At 34.7% G+C, this 27,233-nt stretch overlaps 1 protein-coding gene across 1 annotated transcript in view; it reads right to left on the reverse strand.

Moving 5' to 3' along the window:
• The window catches only part of ptprma (protein tyrosine phosphatase receptor type Ma), a gene marked incomplete at both ends in the record, with an annotated part of 269,837 nt that overhangs the window by 17,073 nt on the left and 225,531 nt on the right, over positions 1–27,233 (reverse strand). Inside the window, 1 exon segment of the mRNA NM_001018133.2 lies at positions 25,147–25,176. Within this exon segment, the coding sequence (NP_001018143.1) occupies positions 25,147–25,176 (30 nt within the window).

Below are 27,233 nucleotides of genomic sequence, written 5' to 3' on the forward strand. Positions count from 1 at the left end.
AACGTCTCCTGTGTGTAGCACTATTGTCCTCCACATCTCCTCCAAACTCTTCTGTTGTGTTCTGATGTGATTTCTGACTGTTGTAGCTGTGAAATAACTCAAATCATTCAGCGGAGTGATATGGAGCTGTAATGCCTGCCGGAACTACTTTAGCTGTGCATTTATCTGACAATAACCAAACACCTCAGAGTGATCATCAGCCGATCAGAATCCAGCATTCAGCAGAGCTGCAGTATAAACATGAGTGTGTGTTCACTTTCTGCTCCAACAGTAGACAGTTTAAACTCAGCCATTACTGATTATTGCGCTTTAGATGAACGCATCCATTAAACGTGACTGGTGTGTCAGAGGATTTGAAGGAAGCGGTTTAGTGATTAGCGTCCCGTTGGGCAGGAGTGTAAAATGGCAGCAGGGAGCGCAGAGACATATGGAAGCAGCTGAATAAACAAGATTGATTGAGAGTCGCTCGCGGCGGCCATTAACACCAGCTCAGCTCGAACAGATGCGTTGGTCTGGCCTCTAAATGTTTGGGTCACATTTACAGAAAGATGATAAAGAATGAAGATATGTTTTCTTTCTATCTGTCAGAATGGCACATGATTATTGATGATTATTCTGCTTCTGTATATATGACATCAAATAAGGGTTACTACAAAAGTAATGTAAATGTAATCTAAAATTAGTCAGATTACATCACCATAAAAGTAATCTAAATGTAATCCAAAAGTAGTCTGAGTACATCAACATAAAACTAATCTAAATTTAGTCAGATTACGTCACCACAAAAGTAATCTAAATGTAATCCAGTTAAAATGTTTATGTAACCACATACGTAATCTAAATGTAATCCAAAAGCAGTCAAAGTATGTCATCATAAAAAAAAAGTAATCCAAAGGCAGTCAGGTTACATTGCCTTAAAGGAATCTAAATTCAGTCAGATTATGTCACTATAAAAGTAATCTAATTGTAATCCAAAGGCAGTAAGGTTACATCACAATAAAAGTAATCCAACTTCAGTCAGATTACATCACCATGAAAGTAACCTAAATGTAATCCAAAAGTAGTCAGAGTACATCAACATAAAAGTAGTCTAAATTTAGTCAGATAACGTCACCACAAAAGTAATCTAGATGTAATCCAAAAGTAATCAGGTTACATCACCATAAAAGTAATCTTAATTCAGTCAGATTACATTACCATAAAATCAATGGAACTTTAATCTAAAAGTAGTCAGATTACATCAACAAAAAAAGTAATTTAAATTCAGTCGATTACATCATTATAAGTAATCTAAACGTAATCCAAAAGCAGTCCGGGTACATCACCATAAATCATCTAAATTCAATAAGATTATGTCAACATGAAAGTAATCTAAATTTAATCAGGTTACGTCACCACAAAAGTAATCTAAATGTAATCCAAATGTAGTTCATCACTATAAAAGTAATCTAAAATTAATCAGATCACATTGTAAAAGTAAACTAAGTGTAATCCAAAATCAATCAGGTTAAATCACCAAAAAAGTAATCTAAATTTAGTCAAAATTTGTCACTATGTAAGTAATCTAAATGTAATCCAACAGTATTCAAGTTACATCACCATAAAAGTAATCTTAATTTAGTCAGATTATATCACCATGTACTGTAAGTAATCTAAATGTAATCCAAAAGTAGTCACATTGCATCACCATAAAAGTAATCTTAATTTAGTCAGATTATATCACCATGTACTGTAAGTAATCTTAATGTAATCCAAAAGTAGTCACATTGCATCACCATGCAAGTAATCTAAATTCAGTCAGATTATATCAAAATAAAAGTAATTCAAATGTAATCCAAAAGTAGTCAGAGTACATCACCATAAAGTTAATCTAAATTCCAGAAATTGTCACCATAAAAGTAATCTAAATGTAATCCAAAAATAGTCAGATTAAACCCCTATAAAAGTAATCTAAATTTAGTCAGATTAGGTCACCATCAAAGTAATCTAAATGTAATAGAAATATAGTGTGATTGTAACCATACAAGTAATCTAAGTGTTATCCAAAAGCAGTCAGGGTACATCACCATAAATCATCTAAATTCAGTCAGACTATGTCACCATAAAAGTAATTTAAATGTAATCCAAAAGCAGTCAGATTATATCACCATAAAAGTAATCTAAATTTAGTCAGATTACGTCACCACAAAAGTAATCTAAATGTAATCCAAAAGTAGTCAGATTATATCACCATGAAAGTAATCTAAATTTAGTCAGATTACGTTACCACAAAAGTAATCAAAATGTAATCCAGATATAGTGTGATTGCAACCATACAAGTAATCTAAATGTAATCCAAAAGCAGTCAAAGTACATCATCATGAAAGTAATCTAAATGTAATCCAAAGGCAGTCAGGTTACATCACCATATGTCATCTAAACTCAGTCAGATTATATCACCATAAAAGTAATCAAAATGTAATCCAAACATAGTGTGATTGTAACCATACAAGTAATCTAAATGTAATCCAGAAGCAGTCAGGGTACATCACCATAAAATAAATCTAAATATAATCCAAAAGTAGTCTGATTATGTTGTCATAAATGTGTTATCCAAGTGATATTTCTTACTTGTAAAGTAACTTGTAATCAGTAACTGATTACATTTCATAAGTAAGTACAAATTTTGTCACGTATTTATAAGTAATCCACCCAGCTCTGTGCATTGGTTTGGCTTCTGTTTGTTTGTTTGTGGCTCATCATCATCATCATCATCGGCTCTGTTCCTCCAGCATCCTTTCCTCGCTCGTCTTTAACCCCGAGTGTCGCTGGAGTCATTAGCGCAGTGCGTTTGGAGCTCAGACACTATGAGTTCTCCTCAGTAATTGCTGCGCTACTGTCATGTTCAGGCTTTCTGCTGAGACTCTAATTTGTTTTTAAGTGTAGCGTGAGAATGTCAGCGCGAAGACAAATCTTTGCTGATACGAGCGTCTGAAATGTATGCCAATTTAGTAGATGTGGAGCTTCTGTAAATGTGCAGGCGTCACACCAGAGATCCGCTCTCCCGCCGCTGGAGCCACGGCTCGGCACTTTGAAGTGTTATTACCTCCCAAATCCCATCCTAGCAAATCAGATCTGAGTAATTGGGAAAATAAATTAGCATACAGTGGCAATATGAAGGAACTGGCAAATGCCTTATTAGCATACAAACAGAAGCGTTTAGAGACGCCGGAGAAACAAATCAACTGCTTCTGTAGCTTGTAGAGTTTATATAGATTTATACAGCACACGTTTGAGCGGACTGTATGTCATATTTATATTCTTAAAGTTATTTTTACTGCAGGGCTGCTGAATGATTGATTCTGATTGGCTGATGGTCATTCAATGTTTCATTCACAAACATTATATCATCCTAAAAAGCAATTGTTACCCTTGGCAACCTGTTCCAGACATATACCAACACCCTAGTAACCATTCAAACACCCTAGTAACCTAAAAACATTTTCAAAACCACACAATAACCCTGTGGTAACCATCGCAAACATTATAGCATCTTATTAAAACATTTACAACCCCTTGGCAACCTGTTTTCAAATACATAGCAACCCCTTGGCAACCATCCAAACACCCTAGCAACCTAAAAACACTTACTTAATCACACAACCATAGCAAACATCATATCATAATAAAAACCATTTGCAAACCCTTGGCAACCTGTTTTCATACACATATCAACACCCTAGCAACAATCCAAACACCCTAGCAACCTAAAAACACTTTTACAATCACACAACAACACCCTTGGATACCATTGCAAACATTATATCACCCTAAAAACATTTGCAATCCCTTGGCAACCTGTTTCCAAATGCATAGCAACAGCCTAGCAACCATCCAAACACCCTAGCAACCTAAAACATTTTCACAATCACTAAACAACCCCTTAGCAATGATTGTAAACATTACAGCATCCTTAACAATCATTTGCAACCTGTTTTCCAAAAACATACCAACGCCCAAGCAACAATCCAAACACCTTAGCAACCATCCAAAGACCCTGGCAACCTAAAAACACTTTCACAAATACACAACAACCTCTTGGCAACCATCGCAAACATCATATCTTCCTAAAAATCATTTGCAACCCCTTGGCAACCTGTTTCCTAACACATAGCAACAGCCTACCAATCATCTAAACACCCTAGCAACCTGAAAAACACTTTCACAATCACACAAACACCCCATGACAACAATCGCAAACATCGTAGAATCCTAAAAAAAAAAAAAACATTTGCAACCCCTAGCCAACCTGTTTCCAAACACATAGCAGCACCCTAGCAACCATATAAACACCCTAGCAACCTAAAAACACTTTCACAATCACACAGCAAGTCCTTGGCAACCACCCCATCAACAACAAAAACAACATCAAAGAACAGTTTGAACCACTCCAAACACCACCCCATTTACAATCACATAGCAACACCCTAGCAACCACCCAAACGAGTCACTGATGAATCTGCATATATAGTTTTAGCTGTCAGATAATGTGTTTTACGATGTAGATGCTGCTAATATATTCCTCCCGGCTTCTATTCCTGTCGCCGCCACGCTGCTGTGATTCCTGTGCTATTGTGTCTGCATTTTGTCAGACACTCGGTAACCTGGGATTACTCGATCTACATCTGTTCTGGGCATCAGAATTTTCATATTTTCCATTATAAAGCAGGATTTGAGAGGAACGGAGTGGTTATTGGAGAGCGCTGAAAGCTGACAGCGGGTAAAGCCGGGTTTCTCCTCATGGAGATGTTCAGACTGACGCTCTCGGGACGCCGGCTGATTGAAACGCTCCGACAGGGAATTCAGCAGCCTATTTCCTTGCAAATCTCAGTCTCACAGTAAAACTAGGAGCCAGCCGAGAGGAGATGGAAAATAGATGTGCAATTGTGTTACTGAGACCGCTCAATAAATGACCAAACACTGCCAAGCAGAACATGCAGAACAACTGCAAAACAGATTAAAGCAGTCCAGGGTGGTCTGGGTGGAGGGGTTTATGAAGATTTAGGGTTTTGTCAGATGCTCAGAACTAGTTTTAAAGCTTAATGTTGTTCCACAGAAGGAAAGAATATAAGTAACTGCTCCATTTAAAACTAAATTTCTAGATATCAAAAAAGAAAAAAGTCAGAATTGTGAGGTAGATATATGCAATTAATAGCTTTTGATGCACTTGGGGTGAAATAAATAAATAGTAGGTCATTAAAGTTTTATTATTTAATGTTAGAGAATGTATTTATTAACATGAACTAATTATGAGAAATACATGTGCCGTGCTTATTAATCATAGTTAAGATTCAAACTCATGCTTGTAAAAATTAGTCAATGCACTTTGAGTTAACATGAACTAGCAATGAATGACTGTCTCTTCATTAACTAATGTTAACTAACATGAACAAATACTGTAATGAATGCATTGTTGGTTGTTTGCTCATGTTAGTACATGCATTATCTAACATTAACTAACTGAAGCTTGTAGTAAAGTGTTACCAAATAAAATAATAAGAATTTTTAAACTGTAAGTGCAATATATAAACTCTGAATTAAAAAAAAGATATATTTTTGAACTATTTTATGAATATTTTGGGGAGGGGAAACTAACCAAATTGGTCACAATCCCCAATTTGATTATTCATTATGCAACAGAGAAAAATTAACGAATTTTAAAACCAGATCTGTGAAAAGGCATATTAAAACTGCAATTAAGGGGAAAAAATCTAATTTGGGAAAAAAACATGCAAATACTTTAAATATTTAAAAAATTAATTAATAAAAATTATAAGTTCAAGATGTCAATTCAGAATTCTCTTTAAAAATAAACCACATTTTAGGTTTAATTTCAGAGAAAAAAACTGTCATTGTTTTAATTTGTGAAACTTTTAGACTTTGGAAATTGTAAAACTAAAAAAACATTAATGTGAAAAAGATCAGACTTATTTAGTTAAAGAATTACCAATTATCTATTGGATGTTCTTATAATGCAACTAAAAAGTGACCTTTAATGTACAAACTAAGTGAAAAAGCATCTAAAATTGCAATTATGAGAAAATTGTGATATAGGAGCCTGCAAATACTTTTTTTTATTATTATATAAACAATTAATTCACAAAAATTGTAAGTGAAAATGTAAATATTGAATTCTCTTTACAATTTTAAGATTCAAAATAAAATTAATTAATTAAAATGCTGGTTTAAATTATTAAACCATTTGAAGGTCCCATGAAATTAAGGCCCAATTCCAATTCTCCCCCTTAGTCTTCCCCTTAACCCTTAATTTGCGTATTTACGTGAAGGGTTAGGTGTGTCCCAATTCTCTTTAGCTAAAAGGCGTAGGGCTAAGGGGAAGGGCTATATACTCCTTGAAACTGAGATTTTTCCAGAATACACTAGAAACCAAGGGGTATGAAAATTTCCCAGAATACACCAGCCACAACGGCAGAATCACTGCACACGGAAATGAGTATTTTTGTCATTAGTACGAATTTTTACAACAAACACATTTTAATATATTCATAACTGCGTTCATGTTTTACCGTCACGCTTAAAAAAAAAAAACAATAATAAAAAAAACCTGTTAAATTTGGCTATCTATAATTCATAATAATAACTCCTGTACAGCAACACAACATTCTGACCCTCAATGACACTCGAATACTCAGTCAGAGCAGTCTAGAGGCTGGGATTGAGCTGTTTAAAGTGTCTGCTAATGTTAATGTTGTTTTATGGTGTGTTTACACAGATGAATATGGCCACGGTGTAACTGCACAGTACAGTTATGATCCTATTGTCACATTATATCCTTATGATAACATGATCAAGAGATCATGATGACGTTGATGACGTCTGCAGGTGCTGCAGTGCTGTCCCATTTCTTAGGGATACATTTTGAGGCCCTTCCCCTTCATACTCTGTTTCAAGGGCCAAGGATACAAAAATAGAATTGGGATTGGGCCTAGATAATTAGATGTTAATATCAGTATTGTTTGTTTCTAGGATCTCTGTAAGCTAGTATGCACCAAGACATATTCACATTTGGAAGATATAAAACTGAAATAAACATGTAAAGCATGTAGTTTGTCACTTCCACCCACATGGATCAACGGATCTCACTGACAATAAAAAAAATGTTATTGGCTTTTTTTTAAAGGGGAGGAGCTACAATATGTCCCGCCCTCTTTTTGTGTTGCTGTTGAGATTATTTCAAACATCAAATAAAAATGCACATGTTCTAATAATGCGGCCTTTAATGCACAAACTAAGTGAAAATGCATTTGCAATTAATTAAATTGCAATAACAGGAAAAGGTGAGAACCGTGAGCAGACAAAAAATAATTGTGCATCAGAAAATAAACAACAAAACTGTAAATCCTGAAACTTAAAAAAATCCACCAAAATAAGTGAGGATTGAGAGAGAAAAGAGTGTGGCATTCTCCTGCGCTGTTAGTGGTGTGTCAGGACGAGTTTCTCAGAGCAGAAAGTGTCTCTGGTGTGGCTGAAGCGCTTGAGCTGAGCATCTCTGAATGCTGTAAATGCAGTGTAAACGGTGTGTGTGTGTGTGTGTGTGTGTGTGTGTGTATGTGTGACAGTGGTGTTTTTTCCTGCTGGAGTTTTGTGCCGCGGGCAGAGAGACTGACAGGAGACAGATCGACAGCAGCAGCAGCAGAGACGCAGATATTCATCGTGACAGCAGAAGAAGATGCAGAGACACACACACAGACACACACACACACACACACACACCAGCTGAGGGGACACGCATCACTAAACGCAGACATTCAAGTGCGCACACACACATATTCAGGCATACACACACACACACAGGCAGGCACACACATATACATACAAACACAACTGTACATACCCATGTACAGTTGAAAGCAGAAGTTTGCATACACTGTATTAAAGGCACATCACCATATACAAGAGTCAGATGTTAATTCATTTTTAATGTGACTAAACTTTTCCTCTTTTAGGTGAGTTAGGATGATCACAAGTGTTTCTGTTCTGCTTAATAGCAGAATAATGAGAGAGATGTGTTTTGAGAAATTGTTATAACTCTTCTTGAAAGTCAAGTTTACACACAATCAGATTATTCTGCCTCTGGAAAAGCTCAGATGATGATGTCAGGGTTTTGGAAGTTTCTGATTGGCTGATTGACAACATTTGAGTTAATGTGAGGCACAACTGTAGAATAGTATTGAAGGAAAAGCTCAAACACACTGTTTCCTTCTGTGACAACATGGAGAATCAACAAGCCAGAATCAACAACAAAGCCTGATTACCATTAGCTGAATGACACTGGGGAAATGACTAATGTGTGGAGACTCTGATGGAGCTAAGATTGAACAGTTTGGCCATAATGAGCAGTGTTACATTTGGAGGACAAAGGGGAAAGCGCACAAGCCTAGAACACCATCCCAACTGTGCAGTATGGGGGCGGCAGCATCATGTTGTGGGGCTGCAGGAGGGACTGGTCCACTTCATAGCATAGATGGCATCATGAAGACAGAACATTATGGAGAAATACTGAAGCAACATCTCAACACATCAGCCAGGACATTACAACTTGACCACAAATGGCTCTTCCAGACAGACCATGACCCTAAGCACACTGCCAAATTAGTTCACATGTGCTTTAAGGACAGCAGAGTGAATGTTTTGTAGTGGCCATCACAAAGCCCTGATCTCAACCCTATAGAGAATGTGTGGGCGGAGCTGAAAAAGCTTGTGCGAGCAAGACAGCCTACAAATCTGACTCAGTTACAGCATTTCTGTCAGAAGGAATGGGCTAAAATACCTGCAAACTATTGTGAGAAGCTTGTGGAAGGAGACCCAAAACATTTGACCAAAGTTATACAGTTTAAGAGCAAAACTATAAGATAGAGTGTTAGATAGAGTGTGTGTAAACTTCTGATTTCAACTGTGTATATATATATATATATAAATAAGAAAACGAATTTTAGAATGAAAACTGTACAAATCTACAAAGCTTTATTATCAATCACCAAAAGTACAACTTTAAACCTTTAATTGAAATAACGACATTTAAGTCAAAATGCTGTGTCTACCTCCATGTATTACCTGTGATTTTTCCTTATCACTAATCATTCTTATTATTCTTATTTCTGATTATTTTTACCAAGTAAAGCTAGAAAAACACTTCAGATTTTCTCTTCAGAACTCAGAGTTTTACTAAAATAATGCGCGACCGTCACTCATCTCCGCTTTTTTGTTTCTAGCAACTTCAAGTCTGAAAACTGCACAGCGAACGTCTTTCTCAAACTTTGTTTTCAGAAACACTGATGTCCATGAACCGCGTGAAGTCTGGAGTCTAGTGTAGGTGTAAACGCTGAACTCCTGCAAGATAATCATGCTTTTATTGTTGTGCGATGGCCTCCAGCATATCAGGACAGAGAGAAGGACAGCGAGAGAACACAGACTCCTTCCTGCTGTGCACACACACACACGCACACGCACACACATCGCTCATGCATATCTAATGCCGACGGCCACTTTAGTCACCGTCCCCGCAGAATAAACCCTCACGCTTTACATTTCTCTTGGTCTTTCAAACATCACCGTTTCCATCTCTCTTTCCACGTTTTTTTCCCAGCATAAACGCATCCATTTGAAGTTGAACCTGAACCCCTGCAGATAGAGCCACAGTGATAGAGCTCGCAAAAAGCCTCTTTAAACACAAGTAGGTTTCTCTGTTTTTCCCAGAAAAGCAGAAATAAAGTGCTGATGGACGGAGCCCCTGGAGGGACAAACTCTCTCCTGAAAACTGAGGCCATTCTGATGCTCATTTACAGATGAAGATCGAGAGGTTTGGCTGATGTTCACCTCGGAGAAACACATTTTAACTCTGCAACACAACACTGATTTCATTTACTTCATACACACCGCTGTGTTAAAATTCACACACACAATAAAGGCCAATTAAACAGATCGGCAACACTTTATTTTGATGTTCCATTTGATTATTAGTAGACTGTTTGCTTAACATCTGTCTATACAGACATTCAACAGACATTTAACTGACTATAAGTAACTTTGCAAGTACATGTCAACATACAATAACCCCAACCTAACAGTCTACTGATGATCTAATGAGAATTAGCTGGCATGTAGATGCAGGGTGACTTAAATTCAACAAACAGACCATCAAAATAAAGTGTGACCAACAGATTATAGTGCAAGATGGCAACCAACATACTATCCTAGCAACCACACAGCAACACTGTTAAATTCCCACAAGACACTCTAGTAACCACCAAAACACCCAGGTAACAATCAGAGCACTTTAACACACAGCAACACCTTAACCTGGCAACTACCCTGATCAATTCGACAACCACATAACTCAAACACCTTAAAACACCCTAGCAACCAAAAATACTTTACTCAACCCCTTGGCAAACACCCAATTAACCAAAAAAGCACCAGAACACTAGAGTTGCCACACAGAAACACCCTATAACCAGCCTAAATACTCAGGTAACAAGGTTGGGTCGATAAACAATCTAACAACAACACTAACAACACTCTAACAATATAACAACCACATTATCACACCCTGGCAACTACTTTAAATTCTCTAACAACCTCTAGCAACACCCTAACAATATAACAAAAGCACTGCAACACCCTGGCAACTACTCTAAATTCTCTAACATCCTCTAGCAACACCCTAACAATACAACAACCACATTATCACACCCTGACAACTACTCTATATTCTTTAACATTTACTAGCAACACCCTAACAATACAACAATCAAACAACACCCAGGCAACTACTCTATATTATCAAACATCCACTAGCAACACCCTTACAATATAACAACCACATAGCAACACCCTGACAACCACTCTAAATTCTCTAACATCCACTAGCAACACCCTAACTATATAACAACCACATAGCAACACCCTGACAACCACTCTAAATTCTCTCCCATCCTCTCGTAACACCCTAACAATACAACAACCACATTATCACACCCTGATAACTACTCTAAATTCTCTAACACCCACTAGCAACACCCCAATAATACAACAACCACATAGCAACACCCTGACAACTACTCTAAATTCTCTAACATCCTCTAGCAACACTCTAACAATACAACAACCACATAGCAACACCCTGACAACTACTCTAAATTCTCTAACATCCACTAGCAACACCCTAACTATATAACAACCACATAGCAACACCCTGACAACTACTCTAAATTCTCTAAAATCCACTAGCAACACCCTAACTATATAACAACCACATAGCAACACCCTGACAACTACTCTAAATTCTCTAACATCCACTAGCAACACTCTAACTATATAACAACCACATAGCAACACCCTGGCAACTACTCTAAATTCTCTAACACCCACTAGCAACACTAACAATACAACAGCCACATTATCACACCCTAACAACTACTCTATATTCTCTAACATTTACTAGCAACACCCTAACAATACAACAATCACATAACAACACCCTGACAACTACTCTATATTATCAAACATCCACTAGCAACACTCTAACAATATAACAACCACATTACAACACCCTGACAACCACTCTAAATCCTCAAGCATCCACCAGAACACTTAGCAAACAGATACTGTAGCTACATACCAACACCTTTCCAACAGCCCAAACAGTTTTAAGCACCTTAACAACGACTCCAGATACAGTAGAAGCCACCAAAACAACCTAGCAACCACCACAAACACTAAAGCAACACCCTAGTAACCACTTTTGCATTTGTCGTATGTCTACCAGAACACTATAGCAAACGGAGGGCAAATTTTACTCATGCAAACCTTCACATTTATATCTAAAGTGTAAGAACTATTCATCACGCGCTGATCTAGATGTGCATGATGCGTTGTATTACAGGTATCAGTGGTATGACAGTGTTCTCCATTGTTCTAAGCATAAGTGAGTGTCTATTACACTGAAGCAGCCCTTTGTTGGACGGGCTTCAGCTCGCAGTACGCCGAGTTTTCTATTAGTATGTATGACTGATGATTTTGCAGGCGTATTGAAATGAGCACTGAAGCCTGACATGAGCTGTCAGCGCGCCATCAAACGCACTTCCCGCAAGATACAGAGGTCACCTGCACGTTTTCACTCAGACTTTGACGTCTCAGACATGAGCGAGTCTCCCAGCATTCCCTGCTTTAAAGAAGAAGCAGTGGTGAATACTGAGTGCACAGTGCCACTGTTTCTATATGCTCATTAAATATGCTTTTTACATGCTAATTCAACTATTAAGGTAATTAATATAAGTATAATATTTATATTTTTAAAATAAACAATTTGCAATTACTATAGTAGTAGGTATTTTTAATTTGCAATGAATTCAGGTTCATAAACATTCAAATAAATGTAATTTTAACATTGCCAGATATTAGTATCCCATCAAATAAATCAAATAAGTGATTATAATAATAAACAACTGATATTGATGAATATATATTTAATAACGCAACAGCTGATATATTCATTATATTTGCATTAATATTAAGAATTATATTTCTGTATGTTAAATTTTAAATATTATTTGCAATTAATTTAGGCTAATAAACATTCAAATAAATGTAATTTCCCAATTGCCAAATATTATTAAGGCATCATTTAAACCAAATGAGAACTGAAGCAAAGAAAAAAATAATAAACAACAGTTATTGCAATGCAGTCTCACAGCAATTCTTAACTCTTTGCTTTAGTGGCTAATTCGTATGAATTGGTATGATCTAATTCGTACAATTTAGTATGATTTGCTCATCACCCAATGACGGTTGGGGTTAGGGGTGGGGTTGGGTGCCACGCCTCCTTTTTAAAATTGTACATTACAATTAGCCACTAAACTGAAAAAACAACCACATATTACCTGGATATTGATGCAAATAATTATGATGCAGCAGCTGATGTGTTCATTTATTAGCATTAACATTAAGCGTTAGATTTGTATATGCTTATTAATAATCCAGCTGTTCTAGTTTGGCTGTAATATGATCATTGTAATATGCTTTAATGTGTGAATGAGCTTTTCAGGGATGATGCTAAGAAATATTAAGATAATATGCATACATTAAATTGCATAATATCTATTTATATTTTAAATAAATATCATATTTTGACTAGAGTAGGCATTGCTTTTATTTACAATGAATTTAAATATCAATAAACATCTAAATAAATGTAAATTCATTGTAAATAAAAAAATAATGCCAACTCTAGTCACAATAAATATATAAATATTATGCAATTTAAAATATGCATATTTACATAATAAACATTGAAATAAATGTAAATTCCCCATTGACAGATATGAGTAAGGCATCATTTAAACCAAATGAAGACATAAAGAATAATATTAATAATCAACTGATACTGATGCAAATAATTATGATGCATCACCTGCTATATATATTAAGCATTATATGTATACATGCTTATTGATAATCCAGCTGTTCTGGTTTGGCTGTAATATGATTATTTTAATATGCTTTAATGTGTGAACAAGCTCTTGGTTTATGAAGGATTACATGATGTGGAGAAATATTAAGATAATATGCATATATCAAATTGCATAATATTTAACTATTTCAAATAATTAATGTATTTTTATAGTTTCATAGTTTTTATTTACAATGATTTTACATATTAATAAACATTTAAATAAATGTAAAATCCCCATTGCCAGATATAATTAAGACATCATTAAAACCAAATAAAAACTGAGAGAAAATAATAATAATAATAATAATAATAATAAAATAACGATAATAATAACAATAATAAAATAATAATAATGATAATAATAATAATAAAATAACAATAAAATAATAATAATGATAATAATAATAAAATAACAATAAAATAATAATAATAACAATAAAATAATAATAATAACAATAAAATAACAATAAAATAATAATAATAATAATAACAATAAAATAATAATAATAATAATAATAATAACAATAATAAAATAATAATAATAATAATAACAATAAAATAATAATAATAATAACAAAATAATAATAATAATTATAACAATAATAAAATAATAATAATAATAATAATAATAATAATAACAACAATAAAATAATAATAATAATAATAAAAATAATAATAATAAACAACTGATATATTTCTATATGCATTTTAATAATCCAGCTGTTCATGTTTGCCTGTAATATGATCACAGTAATATGCTTTAATGTGTGAATGAGCTCTTCATGCATGAAGGATTATATGATGCTGAGAAATATTAAGATAATATATATTAAATTGCATAATATTTATTTGTTTAAAATAGTTGATGCATTTTGACTAAAGTAGGCATTGTTTTACATATTTATAAACATTTAAATAAACTTAAACTAGATATAATTAAGAATAGGTAGAATAGTATTAAAGGAATATAATTATATATTCCTTATATATATAATTAAGGCATCATTTAAACCAAATGAAAACAGAGGAGAAAAAGAATAAGCAACAAATATTGAAGCAAATAATTATGAAGCAGCAGCTGATATGTTCATTTATTTGCATGAATATTAAGCGTTATATTTTTATATGCGTATTAATAATCCAGCTGTTCAGGTTTGTCATGATCATTGTAATATGCTTTCATGTGTGAAGCAGCTCTTTGGGCATGATGTGGAGAAATATTAAGATAATATGCAGATATTTAATTGCTTAATATTTATATATTGAAAATAAATACTGTAAGAGGACCAGAGTAGGTATTGTTGTTATTAAGAATTAATGTAAATTAATAAACATTCAAATAAATGTAAATTCCCCATTGCCAGATATAATTAAGACCTCAATTTAAATCAAATGAAAACAGAGACACAAAGAAATTCATTAATAAACAACTGACATTGATGCAATACTTATAGTGCAGCAGCTAACATATTAAAATTAAGCATTACATTTACACATGCTTATTAATAATCCAGCTGTTCATATTCGGATCATTGTAATATGCTTTAACGTGCGAACGAGCTCCTTCATGACGCTGAGAAATATTAAGAAGTAATGTGTTGACAGTTTAATTAAACGGTTGCAGGTGAAGCTGAAATCTGCATCACAAACATCTGCTGCTCATCAGCATCTGTCACAAACACTCACAGTAACTATGTAGAGCAGCATCAACATGAAGCAGGTGTTTCAGTTTACTCGCATGGCCATATAAGCACCCTCAAAATCATACCGTGATCACGCTTTAAAGTGGGACCCTCACTGAACCCACTGCCGCATCAATATCGTCAGAGCAGCACTGATGGCCAGTACAGCATCAGAGCGAGTGTGCACTACACCCTAATGCTATTACCCTGTCCATTAAACTATTAGTGTCAGTGTAACCTGCAGCTCCACTCAAACATCCACTGAGCAGATCTCTGAAGCCGCTCAGACTCCAGCAACATCACCACATGCTGGAAATAAATATTTTAGAGCTCTAACAAATGGGATGAGTGTTCGTCTGTCTTTAAATAGATGCGCAAAAACAGCCGTGTGTGCTGGATGCACTTCAGAAACTCACAAACCCACATTTAAAAGAGGACATTCAGCACTAAAACACGGCTCATTAAGTCTAAAAGCACTACAGTTAAACTGATCAGTCATAGAGAAGGCATAAATTAAACAACTTTACAGAAATATTAAAGACGTGGTTTCATAGCTTCATGTATGAGACAGACAATGCAAATAATACATGCCTAAATAAGTCTTAAGCAAATACCCAGACCATAGAAACCACCCAGAATCCACTTAAACACCAATTACTGCCAACATGCTAGCAACAATCCCAAACACCCTAGCAACCACACAGTATACTATAGCAGTGTTTCTCAACCACGTTCCTGGAGGCCCACCAGCACTGCATGTTTTGGATGTCTCCACTGTCTGTCACACCCAGTACAGGTCTTCCAGTCTCTGCTAATGACCTGATGATCTGAATCAGGTGTGTTTAGTTAAGGAGACAGGAAAATGTGCAGAGCTGGTGGTCCTCCAGGAACATGGTTGAGAAACACTGAACTATAGTAATACATCAGACTCCATTAACAACAAAAGAACAAGCCAGCACCTCATTGCAATTACTCAGAACACCCTAGAATACTACAGCAGAAATTCAGAACACCCTAACAACCCTAGCATGTGCTGTGGACACCCTAGCAACCACTCAGAAAACCTTAGCAATTATTTAAAACACTTTAACCTCCACTCAGAATTCTACACCCTAGCAACCAACCCAAAATATCATAGCAATAATTCTGAAAATACCATAGCAATCAACCATAACACCTTAGCAACCACCCAGAATAAGAATATCATTGCAATTACAAATAACACCCTAGCAACCACCCAGAATGCCATAACAATTAGCCATAACACCCTAGCAACCACCTCGAATATCACAGAAATTACTTATAACACCCTAGCAACCACAGCAATTGCACATAACATCCTAGCAATCACCTATAACACCCTAGTAATGACCCGGAATACCACAGCAATTACTCATGAAACCTTAGCAACCACCCAGAATTCCATACCAATTACACAGAACACCCTAGCAACCACCCAGAATATCATAGCAACTGCTCAGACTACCATAACACCACAGCAACCACCCAGGTTACGATAACAATTAGCAACATCCCCCTAGCAACCACCCAGAATATCACAGCAACTACTCATTATACGCTAGCAACCACTGAAAATATTAATACCATAGCAATTACTTACATCCTTGCAACTACTGATAACACCATAGAAATGACCTTACACCCTAGCAACCACGCAAAATAAAATTACCATAGCAATTACTCATAACAACCTAGCAACCACCCAGAATACCATAAAAATTAACCATAACACCCTAACCACCACCTAGATTACCATAACAATTACTCATAACACCCTAGCAACCACAGCAATTGCACGTAACATCCTAGCAACTACCCATAACACCCTAGTAATGACTCAGAAAACCAAAGCAATTGCTCATAACACCCTAGCAACCACTGATAATACCATAGCAATTACTCATAACACCCTAGCAACCACCCAGAATAAAAATACCATGAAATCACTAACATCCTAGCAACCGCCCAATATACCATAAGAATTATCCCTAACACCATAGCAACCACCCAGATTACCATAACAATTACTCATAACACCCTAGCAACCACAACAATTGTACATAATATCCTAGCAACCACCAATAACACCCTGGTAACCACCCAGAATACCATAGCGATTACTCAAAACACCTTAGCAACCACCCAGAATTCCATACCAATTACACACAACACTCTAACAACCACACAGAATATCATAGCAAACACTTAGACTACACTAACACCATAGCAACCACCCAGATTATCATAACAATTACCAATAACACCCTAGCAACCACCCAGAATACCATAACAATTAACCCTAACACCCTAGCAACCAATGCAATTGCACATAAAATCCTAGTAACCACCCGTAACACCCTAGTAATGACCCAGAATTCACAACACCACCCACTACCACTAGAAACCACCCAAAACCACTAAAAACCACCCAGAATATCGTAGAAACTGCTCAGACTACACTAACACCCTAGCAACCACTATCAGCAGCATGTCCAACACAGAGATGAGTACATCATGAATGTCTGGGATTATGCAGGTTCATCGGTTCACAGGTTTACAGGTGTGTGTGTGTGTGTGTGTGTGTGTGTGTGTGTGTGTGTGTGTGTGTGTGTGTGTGTGTGTGTGTGTGTGTGTGTGTGTGCGTTTAATGCTTCATAAGCCCCGGTGATGCATTCATCTCCACAGAGCTTTCAGCAGGATTTCCAGCCCTAAATCCCCAGGTATGCTGCACGCACCCATTAATAGACGCTAATTGGACCCTAATTTAATTAAAGAGTCTGATTGCTGCTGGTGACTCATTTCCAAACTTTCCCGGTCTGATCCATTACCATTTATAGTACGGAGGGTTTCATTATCTGCATCAGAGGGCGACGGTGAGCCCGCGGCCCGACTGGGAAATCTCTCTGGGCTTTTTTTCTGCTTCCATAGCCGCCATCAGCCGAGACAAATGCACATCGTCTTGTTACAATTAATTTGTTTCTTGTTCTGCGTGAGGCTTCGCTGAAGGATTTAATTAAGGCCTCCCGCTCGCTTGAACACCGAGTTAACGGGAACATCTGAGAGAGAGAGACCAGAGGAGATTTCTACGGTTTATGTCATGATGGTTTGTGAATATGGAGGACACAATGGGCTGAAACTTCACACTTAAATACATTGATAATATTAATCTGTGATGAAGCACTAAATTACTCGAATAATTTAATTCTTCTTCAAATATATCCTGAGTGATGTTTAACAGAGCAAGACATTTTTGACAGTATTTCCTATATATGTGTGTGTGTGTGTGTGTGTGTGTGTGTGTGTGTGTGTGTGTGTGTGTGTGTGTGTGTGTGTGTGTGTAAAAACTGCTGTAGTCAATATTATTCACCCCTTCAGCAATATTAGTGTTGGATTGTCTCCAGAACAAACCACTGTTATACAATGACTTGCCTAATTACCCTAACTTTACCCTGATTACCCTAGTGAAGTCTTTACATGTCACTTTAAGCTGAATACTAGTGTCTTGAAGAATATCTAGTCTAATATTATGTGCTGTCATCATGACAAAGAGAAAATAAATCAGTTATTAGAGATGAGTTATTAAAAGTTTAGAGTTATTATGAGTTATGTTTAGATGAAATCTGTTAAAGAGCACTCTGGAGCGCTAATAACTACTTTCTTTAATCTTTGCCATGATGACAGCGCATAATATTTACTAGATATTATTTATTGAGCTTAAAGTCTAATTTAAAGGCTGCACCACACTGAAAAAATCGGTTAATCTACAGTTTCATATTTTGTGTGTTATGGGTTTATTTCAGGTTGTGAATGAGGTGTATGCAGAAGAACTTTAATTTTCAGTAGCCCAACTAAAGCTCTCTCTCAACTGTATGCCGTTACAAAATCTCTGCGTTTAAAGTCTGTTTTCTTTACTTATCATCTTCACTGACTGATATACAATATAAAGTGGGTCTCAGACTCTATAAGAAGCACTGCATTAAATGAACATTTTCCATGCCATGTGTTTAAAATATGAACATTTGATTTTACCCCAGTATTTTCAATGAAGATTCCACACTAGCTTGCTGATCATGATGTCGTGTGCTTTTCATGGCTTTTCATTTTGTTTTACGCTTCAACAAATAAATGAATGCTTAAGCATATTTGATTGGTTACATTAATTACATTATAATGTTGATACTGTAAAAACAAAAAAAAAACGAATAAAATAAAAAAGAAAGTCACATTAAGCTTTCACCAGAAGTTTATCGATAAGAAAAAAACACTAGCTGTGCATATAGCCCATTGCATTATGGGATGTTGATCTCTGTTCTATCCACTGTGGATGCTGAAAATTCAGCTCTACAGTTTAACAAAATGACTTTTATTGACAATTTAGTGGTTTAAAATAATCTAAGAAATAATCTCTAGAGAAAAAAGTGTGCAAAATACTAGAAAATGTGCTGCAGTTTATTACAAGATTTCTGTAGCGTAATATACAACACCAGCACACACAATACAGCACTGCACACTAATACATGTGCAGAAAACACACTTCTTTGAAACTTTTTAAGCCTATAAATTGTCGGAAGCAGGATCAAAATCCAATAATGCAATTCAGAACCAAAAATAAACAGGACATTTTTTTTTTTAAATAATGATAATAATGATAAATAAGAAAATATGAAAACTGTTTATATATATATATTTTTTTTTTATTTATTTATATATATATATATATATATATATATATATATATATATATATATATATATATATATATATATATATATATATATATATATATATATATAAATATATATATATAAATATAAATATATATATATATATATATATATATATATATATATATATATATATATATATATATATATATATATATATAATATATATATATATATATATATATATATATATATATATATATATATATATATATATATATATAAAAATAAATAAATAAATAAAAAAAAATATATATATATATATATATTTATATATATATATATATATAAACAGTTTTCATATTTTGATAAAGTGGGTCTTAAAAACTAAATCAAATAAAAAAATTAATTCAATTATGTATATATATATATATATATATATATATATATATATATATATATATATATATATATATATATATATATATATAAATAATTTTTTTATATATTAAATATATATAAATAATACATATTTATTTTTTAATTTTTTATTTTTTTACAGTGTTGGTTAATTAGGTTAACAAGACAAACTAAAAAAATAATTTCTTAAGAGGGTTCATTTTGTCCTAAAGATAGTTTAAAACAAGATGTCTAAATGCTTTAGATATTTGCACAACTTCCTTAATTTATTTGCCATCTAAAAATAAAAACAACTTTTTTTGCATATTATAAAAAAAAAACATAATAAATGATAAAAAAACAATAATGCATAATGTCACGGTCACCAATGATCCAGCCTGTGCAGATCGCTAACAGACTACTAATCTGCTGGCATATGGACTACAAATCCTGTCATGCAACACAAACACACACCTGCTCCAAGTCTCCATTGATTACACTCCCAAAGCTGATGCTGCTCATGGACTGATTACACAACACATATATACGGTTCAGCAATGAGTGTCTCAAAGCTCCTCAGTTAAATATCAAATGCAGTGAGCTAAAAATTGATGTGGGCTGAATTTGGGCTAATTAAATGTAGGAACGTCCAACTTCATTTTCTTTCAGCTTAGTCCCTTTATTCATCAGGGGTCACCACAGTGGAATGAACTGCCAACTATTCCAGCATATGTTTTACACAGCGGATGCCCTTTCAGCCGCAAGCCAGTACTGGGAAACACCCACACACACTCATTCACACACACACACTCATACACTACGGCCAATATAGTTGATCAATTCCCCTATAGCGCATGTGTTTGGACTGTGGGGGAAACCGGAGCACCCGGAGGAAACACACACCAACAGGGGGAGAACATGCAAACTCCACTCAGAAACACCGACTGACCCAGCCAGGGCTCAAACCAGCGACCTTCTTACTATGAGGCCACAGTGCTAACCACTGAGCCACCGTGCCACCTCCACTTAAATTGTTTGTAAAACTAAGCCCACATCAATTGTTTGCAGCTATTTACCTTTAAAAAAGTCTTAACTGCAATAAATCATTTGTTTTCAGAATAGCAGAAGAGCAGCCTGCTCCTAATGTAATGATATTGGTGTTCAGTATTGTGTGTCCAAATATAGAGAGAGTTATAAATGCTGAAGATGCTCTCCATATCGGGGGATTTGATCAACAGACTCTGGATCTTCGTCTAATCCTGGCTGAAGGCTGCGGATCCCGACACAAACAGATGCGACTTTCTCTCGCTCCTGCATGAATGTCACGTTTGAAGGCCTGAAGGAATCCCTCCGCGCAAATAAAGCAGATTAAACCGCAGATTCCAGACGCTATAAATAAAGCACATTAATTCATGCAGAGCCGCAACAAACTTTACTAAGTTGACTATCAGGAAACAATGCGTCTGTTCATTCTACACTGTAAATAAATATCCGCAATTTAGCAGTTTTACATATTTTGTGATTCATGTTTGTTTGTTTTTTCCATGTCATTTTGCTTCTGAATTGCATTATGAGATCTTGATTTAACCATGAAAAGTTAACAAAGAAGTGTGTTTTCTGCATGTCCGCAGTGCTGTATTGTGTGTGCTGCTGTTGTACATTACGCTACAGAAACCTTGTAATAAACTGCAGCACATTTACTGTTATTTAACACACTTATATTATTTTAAACCACTAAAAAGGTCAATAAAGTCACTTTGTTAAACTGTAGAGTTGAATTTTCAACATCAGAAGTGGACAGAGCAGAGATCTACATCCCATAATGCAATTCGCCAACACAAAACACACACAAATACAGAAAGAAGGGATGTTCTTAAGAGTGTACTTAATGTTTATTTCAGTGTTTACTACACACTTAGACTAATGCTGTGTTCTTTTAACCCACAGGTGTCAAACTCAGTTCCTGGAGGGCCGCAACTCTGCACTGTTTAGTTCCAACACACTTACCTGTAGGTTTCAAACAAGCCTGAAGGACTTGCTGAGTTTGATCAGGTGTGTTTAATAAGAGGTAAAGCTGAACTGTGCAGAGCTGCGGCCCTCCAGGAGTTTGACACCTGTGTTTTAACACAACATTGGGTCAAATATGGTCAAAAATGTAAGTTTAATTTAAAAGAATTATCAAATATCCATATTTGACCCAACGTCCAAGGCATTTTTAAAGTTAAGTCAATGATATGTAATGTTATTTGACTGGAAATATTTGTATGCGATTGTACTCTATATTTCTTTCTGCATTGTTGTGTTGTTGACTATATCGGTGTATTTTGTTGTGTTTTATGCTTACTTTGTGCTACACGCTGTGTTTTTAAGGTGCTTCATAAATACATTTTTGATTTGCTTTGAACTAAAACATGAACAAAGGTGAATAAATAATGCAACGAATCTATTCTCATTATCAGGCAATGCTGGTTCATTTATTATTATAATTATTTTCATTCATTATTTATTTTATAAACGCCTTCAGAAATCATTGATAGCATTTTTAATTAACTCATGCTTATTAATATAACTTATTTGTTAACGTTAAACAAAAATATCAAATTAAACGTATTTATTTATGTGTGTTTATTTCATATCATCTGAAAATTTAATTGAATAATGTAAACACTGTAAAAGAGCAACAAAACAACTCAATAAATTCAATTAGAATAATGTACAGTATCAGCAAATGAACAAGATGCATAAATGCTTTAGATATTTGTGCAGCTTCTTTATGCATTTCATTTATTTGCTATCCAAACATAAAAACAAGATTGTATGAATAATATATGCATAATATAATGAATAATTAAACTCTAATAATAATAATGTATGATATATAAACGTACAAACTACAAGCTTTACACATGTATTCCGCTTGTGTTCAATTAAGTATACACATTTCTCAAAAGTAATTGCTTCAAATATTCAATAAATAGGAAATATACACACATCCAAGGCATTTATTAATCTTACCTAGTGCTCAATTCAACATCTATCAATGCATTACTTAAATCAAAAGTTGATATTATTTAATTACTTAAATAATCTGAACGTACAATGGTCAGTTATCAAATCTGAATTTACAAATATGTGAATGTGTATCATCAGATCAGGCGTGTCAAATAATTTCAGGCAATGCTGGATCATTTTTCATAATCATTAGCATTTTTTATAAATGGCTTTAGAATTTTTTAAAATAATTTTTAGTTATTATTATTACTAAAAATGATTTTTAATTTTTACCTGTATTTACTTATTTCATATTTGAAATAATATACGTACAGTATCAGTAAATGAACAAGATGCATAAATGCTTTAAATGCTAATAACTTCTTTATGCAATTCATTGATTTGCTATGTAAAATTAAACAACAAAATTATATGAATAATATATACATAACAATCTACAATAAACTATAATAATAATAATAATAATAATAATAATAATAATGCTGGATCATTTTTCATAATTATTTTACATTTTTAGAAACAAAAATATTAAATTAAATGCATTTATTTACAGGTATTTATTTTTTTAATAAATAAGATGCATAAATGCTTTAGATTTTTCTGCAACTTCCTTATTCAAAAATAAAAACATGATTATATGAATAATATATGCATAATATAATCTACAATTAAACTATAATAATAATAATAATAATAATAATAACAATAATAATAAATGTCGAAACTACAGGATTTCTAAATGTATTCTGCTTGTGTTCAATTAAGTATACATATTTCTTAAAAATAACTACTTTAATTATTCAATAAATAAGAAATATACACACATCCAAGGTATTTATTAATCTTACTTAGTGCTCAATTCAACATCTATCAATGCATTACTTAAATCAAAAGTTGATATTATTTAATAAACCTTAATTATCCTGATCGTACAATGGTCAGTTATCAAATCTGAATACAATAAATAAATAAAATAATGCTTTAAATAAGGTAAGCTAAAGGGAGAGGGCATTTAATCTTTCCATTCCAGCCATCAGAAATAATGCTAACATAACCAATATAACAATAATATCAGTCAAATTTATAAATAAGTGAATGTGTTTCATCACATCAGGTGTGTCAAATATCAAGCATTCAGTTCAATGATTTGATTAATAATTTGAGAGTCACTTGATTCGTTTGAATGTCACTTGATTCTTGACTGTGTGTGTGTGTGTGTGTGTGTGTGTGTGTGTGTGTGTGTGTGTGTGTGTGTGTGTGTGTGTGTGTGTGTGTGTGTGTGTGTGTGTGTGTGTGTGTGTGTGTGTGATGATTAACATGCACTAGACAGACTCATGCACAAACAGATGTAAAAAAAATAATAATAATAATAAAGATGAAGGGAAAGCAACAGGAGCAGTGATCTGATGGATGAACACCTGAGAGAGTCGATTCATTCATTTGATTCACTGATCCGTTCATTAAACAGCAATGGGAAGGAAAAGAACTGATGCTTTCTTAAACTCTACGGGAATTCTTGTGATCATGTGATCTTTCCTTCAAACCGCACCAAAGAGCATTTCCTCCAGAGGAGAATTAGCATATATGTTTTTCTCTCCCAGCGTTCGCTCTGATGAATCATTCACAAGGCCAAAACGCAGGCCAGTTCATCAATGCTGGGATTGGTTTCAGTATCCGTCATTAAAGCAATGCAGCGCTGTCCGGCCGGCTGGAGATCAGAATGCGGTTTGAAGGAAGCACAAGCCACGCAATCATGCATGAATATTAAAAAGAGGAGAGCGTGAAGAGAGAGAGAGAGAAAGAAAAAAAGAAAGAAAAAAGCACTGAAACTAGTTTTCACAAAGTGGTTACTTACAGGTAGTAAGTGTAGGAGTGATAGGATCTTCTGCCGAGTGGGGTGGAGGGGCAAAAGCAGTGGTGGAGGGGGTGGAGGGGGGGATGAAAATGGAAGGAAAGAAAAAGTAAAAATATTAATGTACGAAAAATAGAGAGAAAGAAATGAACAAAACCTGATTATGGTGACACATGTGAGAAAGAGTTCCTATCTGCAGTCAGTGGGAGCTGTTCTGGGCGGAGCTTATGGTGTAGGCGTGGCAGTCAGTGTTAATTATTCATAAGGCATGTTAATTAAGTCAGTGTTCATTCATCACATTTAGGCTGTCCTGAATAACCACAAAGCTGTGAAAGAGGTGTGGGTGGAGCTTAAGGTATGGGCGTGGCAGTAAGTGATAATAATTTAAGCGCGGGCATGTTAATTATGTTACCAAATCAGTGTTAATGTTAATAATTCGTGAGCAGGTGGTATATGTATGCTGATGCGAACAAAACTAATGTTGTGGGCAGAGCTTACAATGTGGGTGTGACATTCGGTGTTAATAATTCATGAGCATACATCATCATAATTAGACTAATATAATAAAATAAATGATGTGGGCGGAGCTTATAGTGTGGGTGTGGCAGTCAGTGTTAATTCATGAGCAGGCATGTTAATATGTAAATAAATCAGTCTTGATGTAAGAAATTAATATGCAGGAGTCACATTTCGGCTGTCGTGAATAAACATAAGGCTGTGAGAGAAGGTGTGGGTGGAGCTTAAGGTGTGGGTGTGGCAGTCAGTGTTAATAATTTATGAGCAGGCGTGTTAATAATGTTAATAAATCAGTCTTGTTGTAAGAAATTAATAAGCAGGTGTCACATTTCGGCTGTCGTGAATAAACATAAGGCTTTGAGAGAAGGTGCGTGTGGAGCTTAACGAGCAGAAGTAACAGTCAGTGTTAATGGTTTATGAGAAGGTGTGTTAATATAATTAATAATTCATAAGAAGGTGTCATATTTTGCTGATGGGAATAAAAATAATGTTGTGGGTGTGACATTCAGTGTTATTAACTTCATGAGCATACATCATGATAATTAGGCTGGCATAAATAAATCAAAGGATGTGGGCGGAGCTTACAGTGTGGTGGGGCAGTCAGTGTTAATAATTCATGAGAAGGCATTTTAATAACATTAATACATCAGTCTTAATATTAATAACTCATAAGAAGGTATCACATTAAAGCTGTAATGAATAAACATTAGCCTGTGAAAAAGAGGTTGGTGGAGCTTAAGGTGTGGGCGTGATTGTAAGTGTTAATAATTCATGAGAAGGCATGTTAATAACATTAATAAATCAGTCTTAATATTAATAATTCATAAGCAGGTGTCATATTTTGCTGATGTTAATACAAAATATTGTTGTGGGTGGAGCTTAAGGTGTGGGTATGGCAGTCAGTGTTAATAATTAATGAGCAGACATGTTAATATTAATAAATCAGAGGTAATAATGTTAATATTTTATAAACAGGTGTCACATTTAGGCTGTTGTGAACAAGCATAAGGCTGTGAGAGAAGTTGTGGGCGGAGCTTAAGGTGTGGGCGTGGCAGTCAGTGTTAATGTCAATAATCAGTCATATTTATGCTGATGCGAATAAGAATAATGTTGTGGGCGGAGCTTACGATCTGGGTGTGGCAGTCAATGTTAATTATTCATGGGCATACATTACCATAATTAGGCTGACATAAATTGAAGGATGTGGGCGGAGCTTAGTGTCAGTATGGCAGTCAGTGTTCATAATTCATGAGCATACATTACAATTAGGCTGACGGGAATATAAATAAGATTGTGGGTGGGGTTTTAGTTGTGACAACCAGTGTTAATATCAATTCATAAGCAGATGTCATATTTAAGCTGACGTGAATAAACAAAATAAGGTTGTGGGAGGAGCTTAAGGTGTGGGTTTGGCAGTCATATTTAGGCTAACGCGAATGAAAATATGGCTATAGGCAGAGCTTAAGTTGTGGGTGTGTCAGTCAGTATAAATAGCAATAATATTTCATGAGCAAGCATAATATTTAGGCTGAGGCAAACTATAATAAGCCTGTAGGCGGAGTATAAGGGGTGGG

The sequence above is a fragment of the Danio rerio genome, chromosome 24 (genome assembly GCF_049306965.1).
Source record: "Danio rerio strain Tuebingen ecotype United States chromosome 24, GRCz12tu, whole genome shotgun sequence".
Lineage (NCBI taxonomy): Eukaryota > Metazoa > Chordata > Actinopteri > Cypriniformes > Danionidae > Danio > Danio rerio.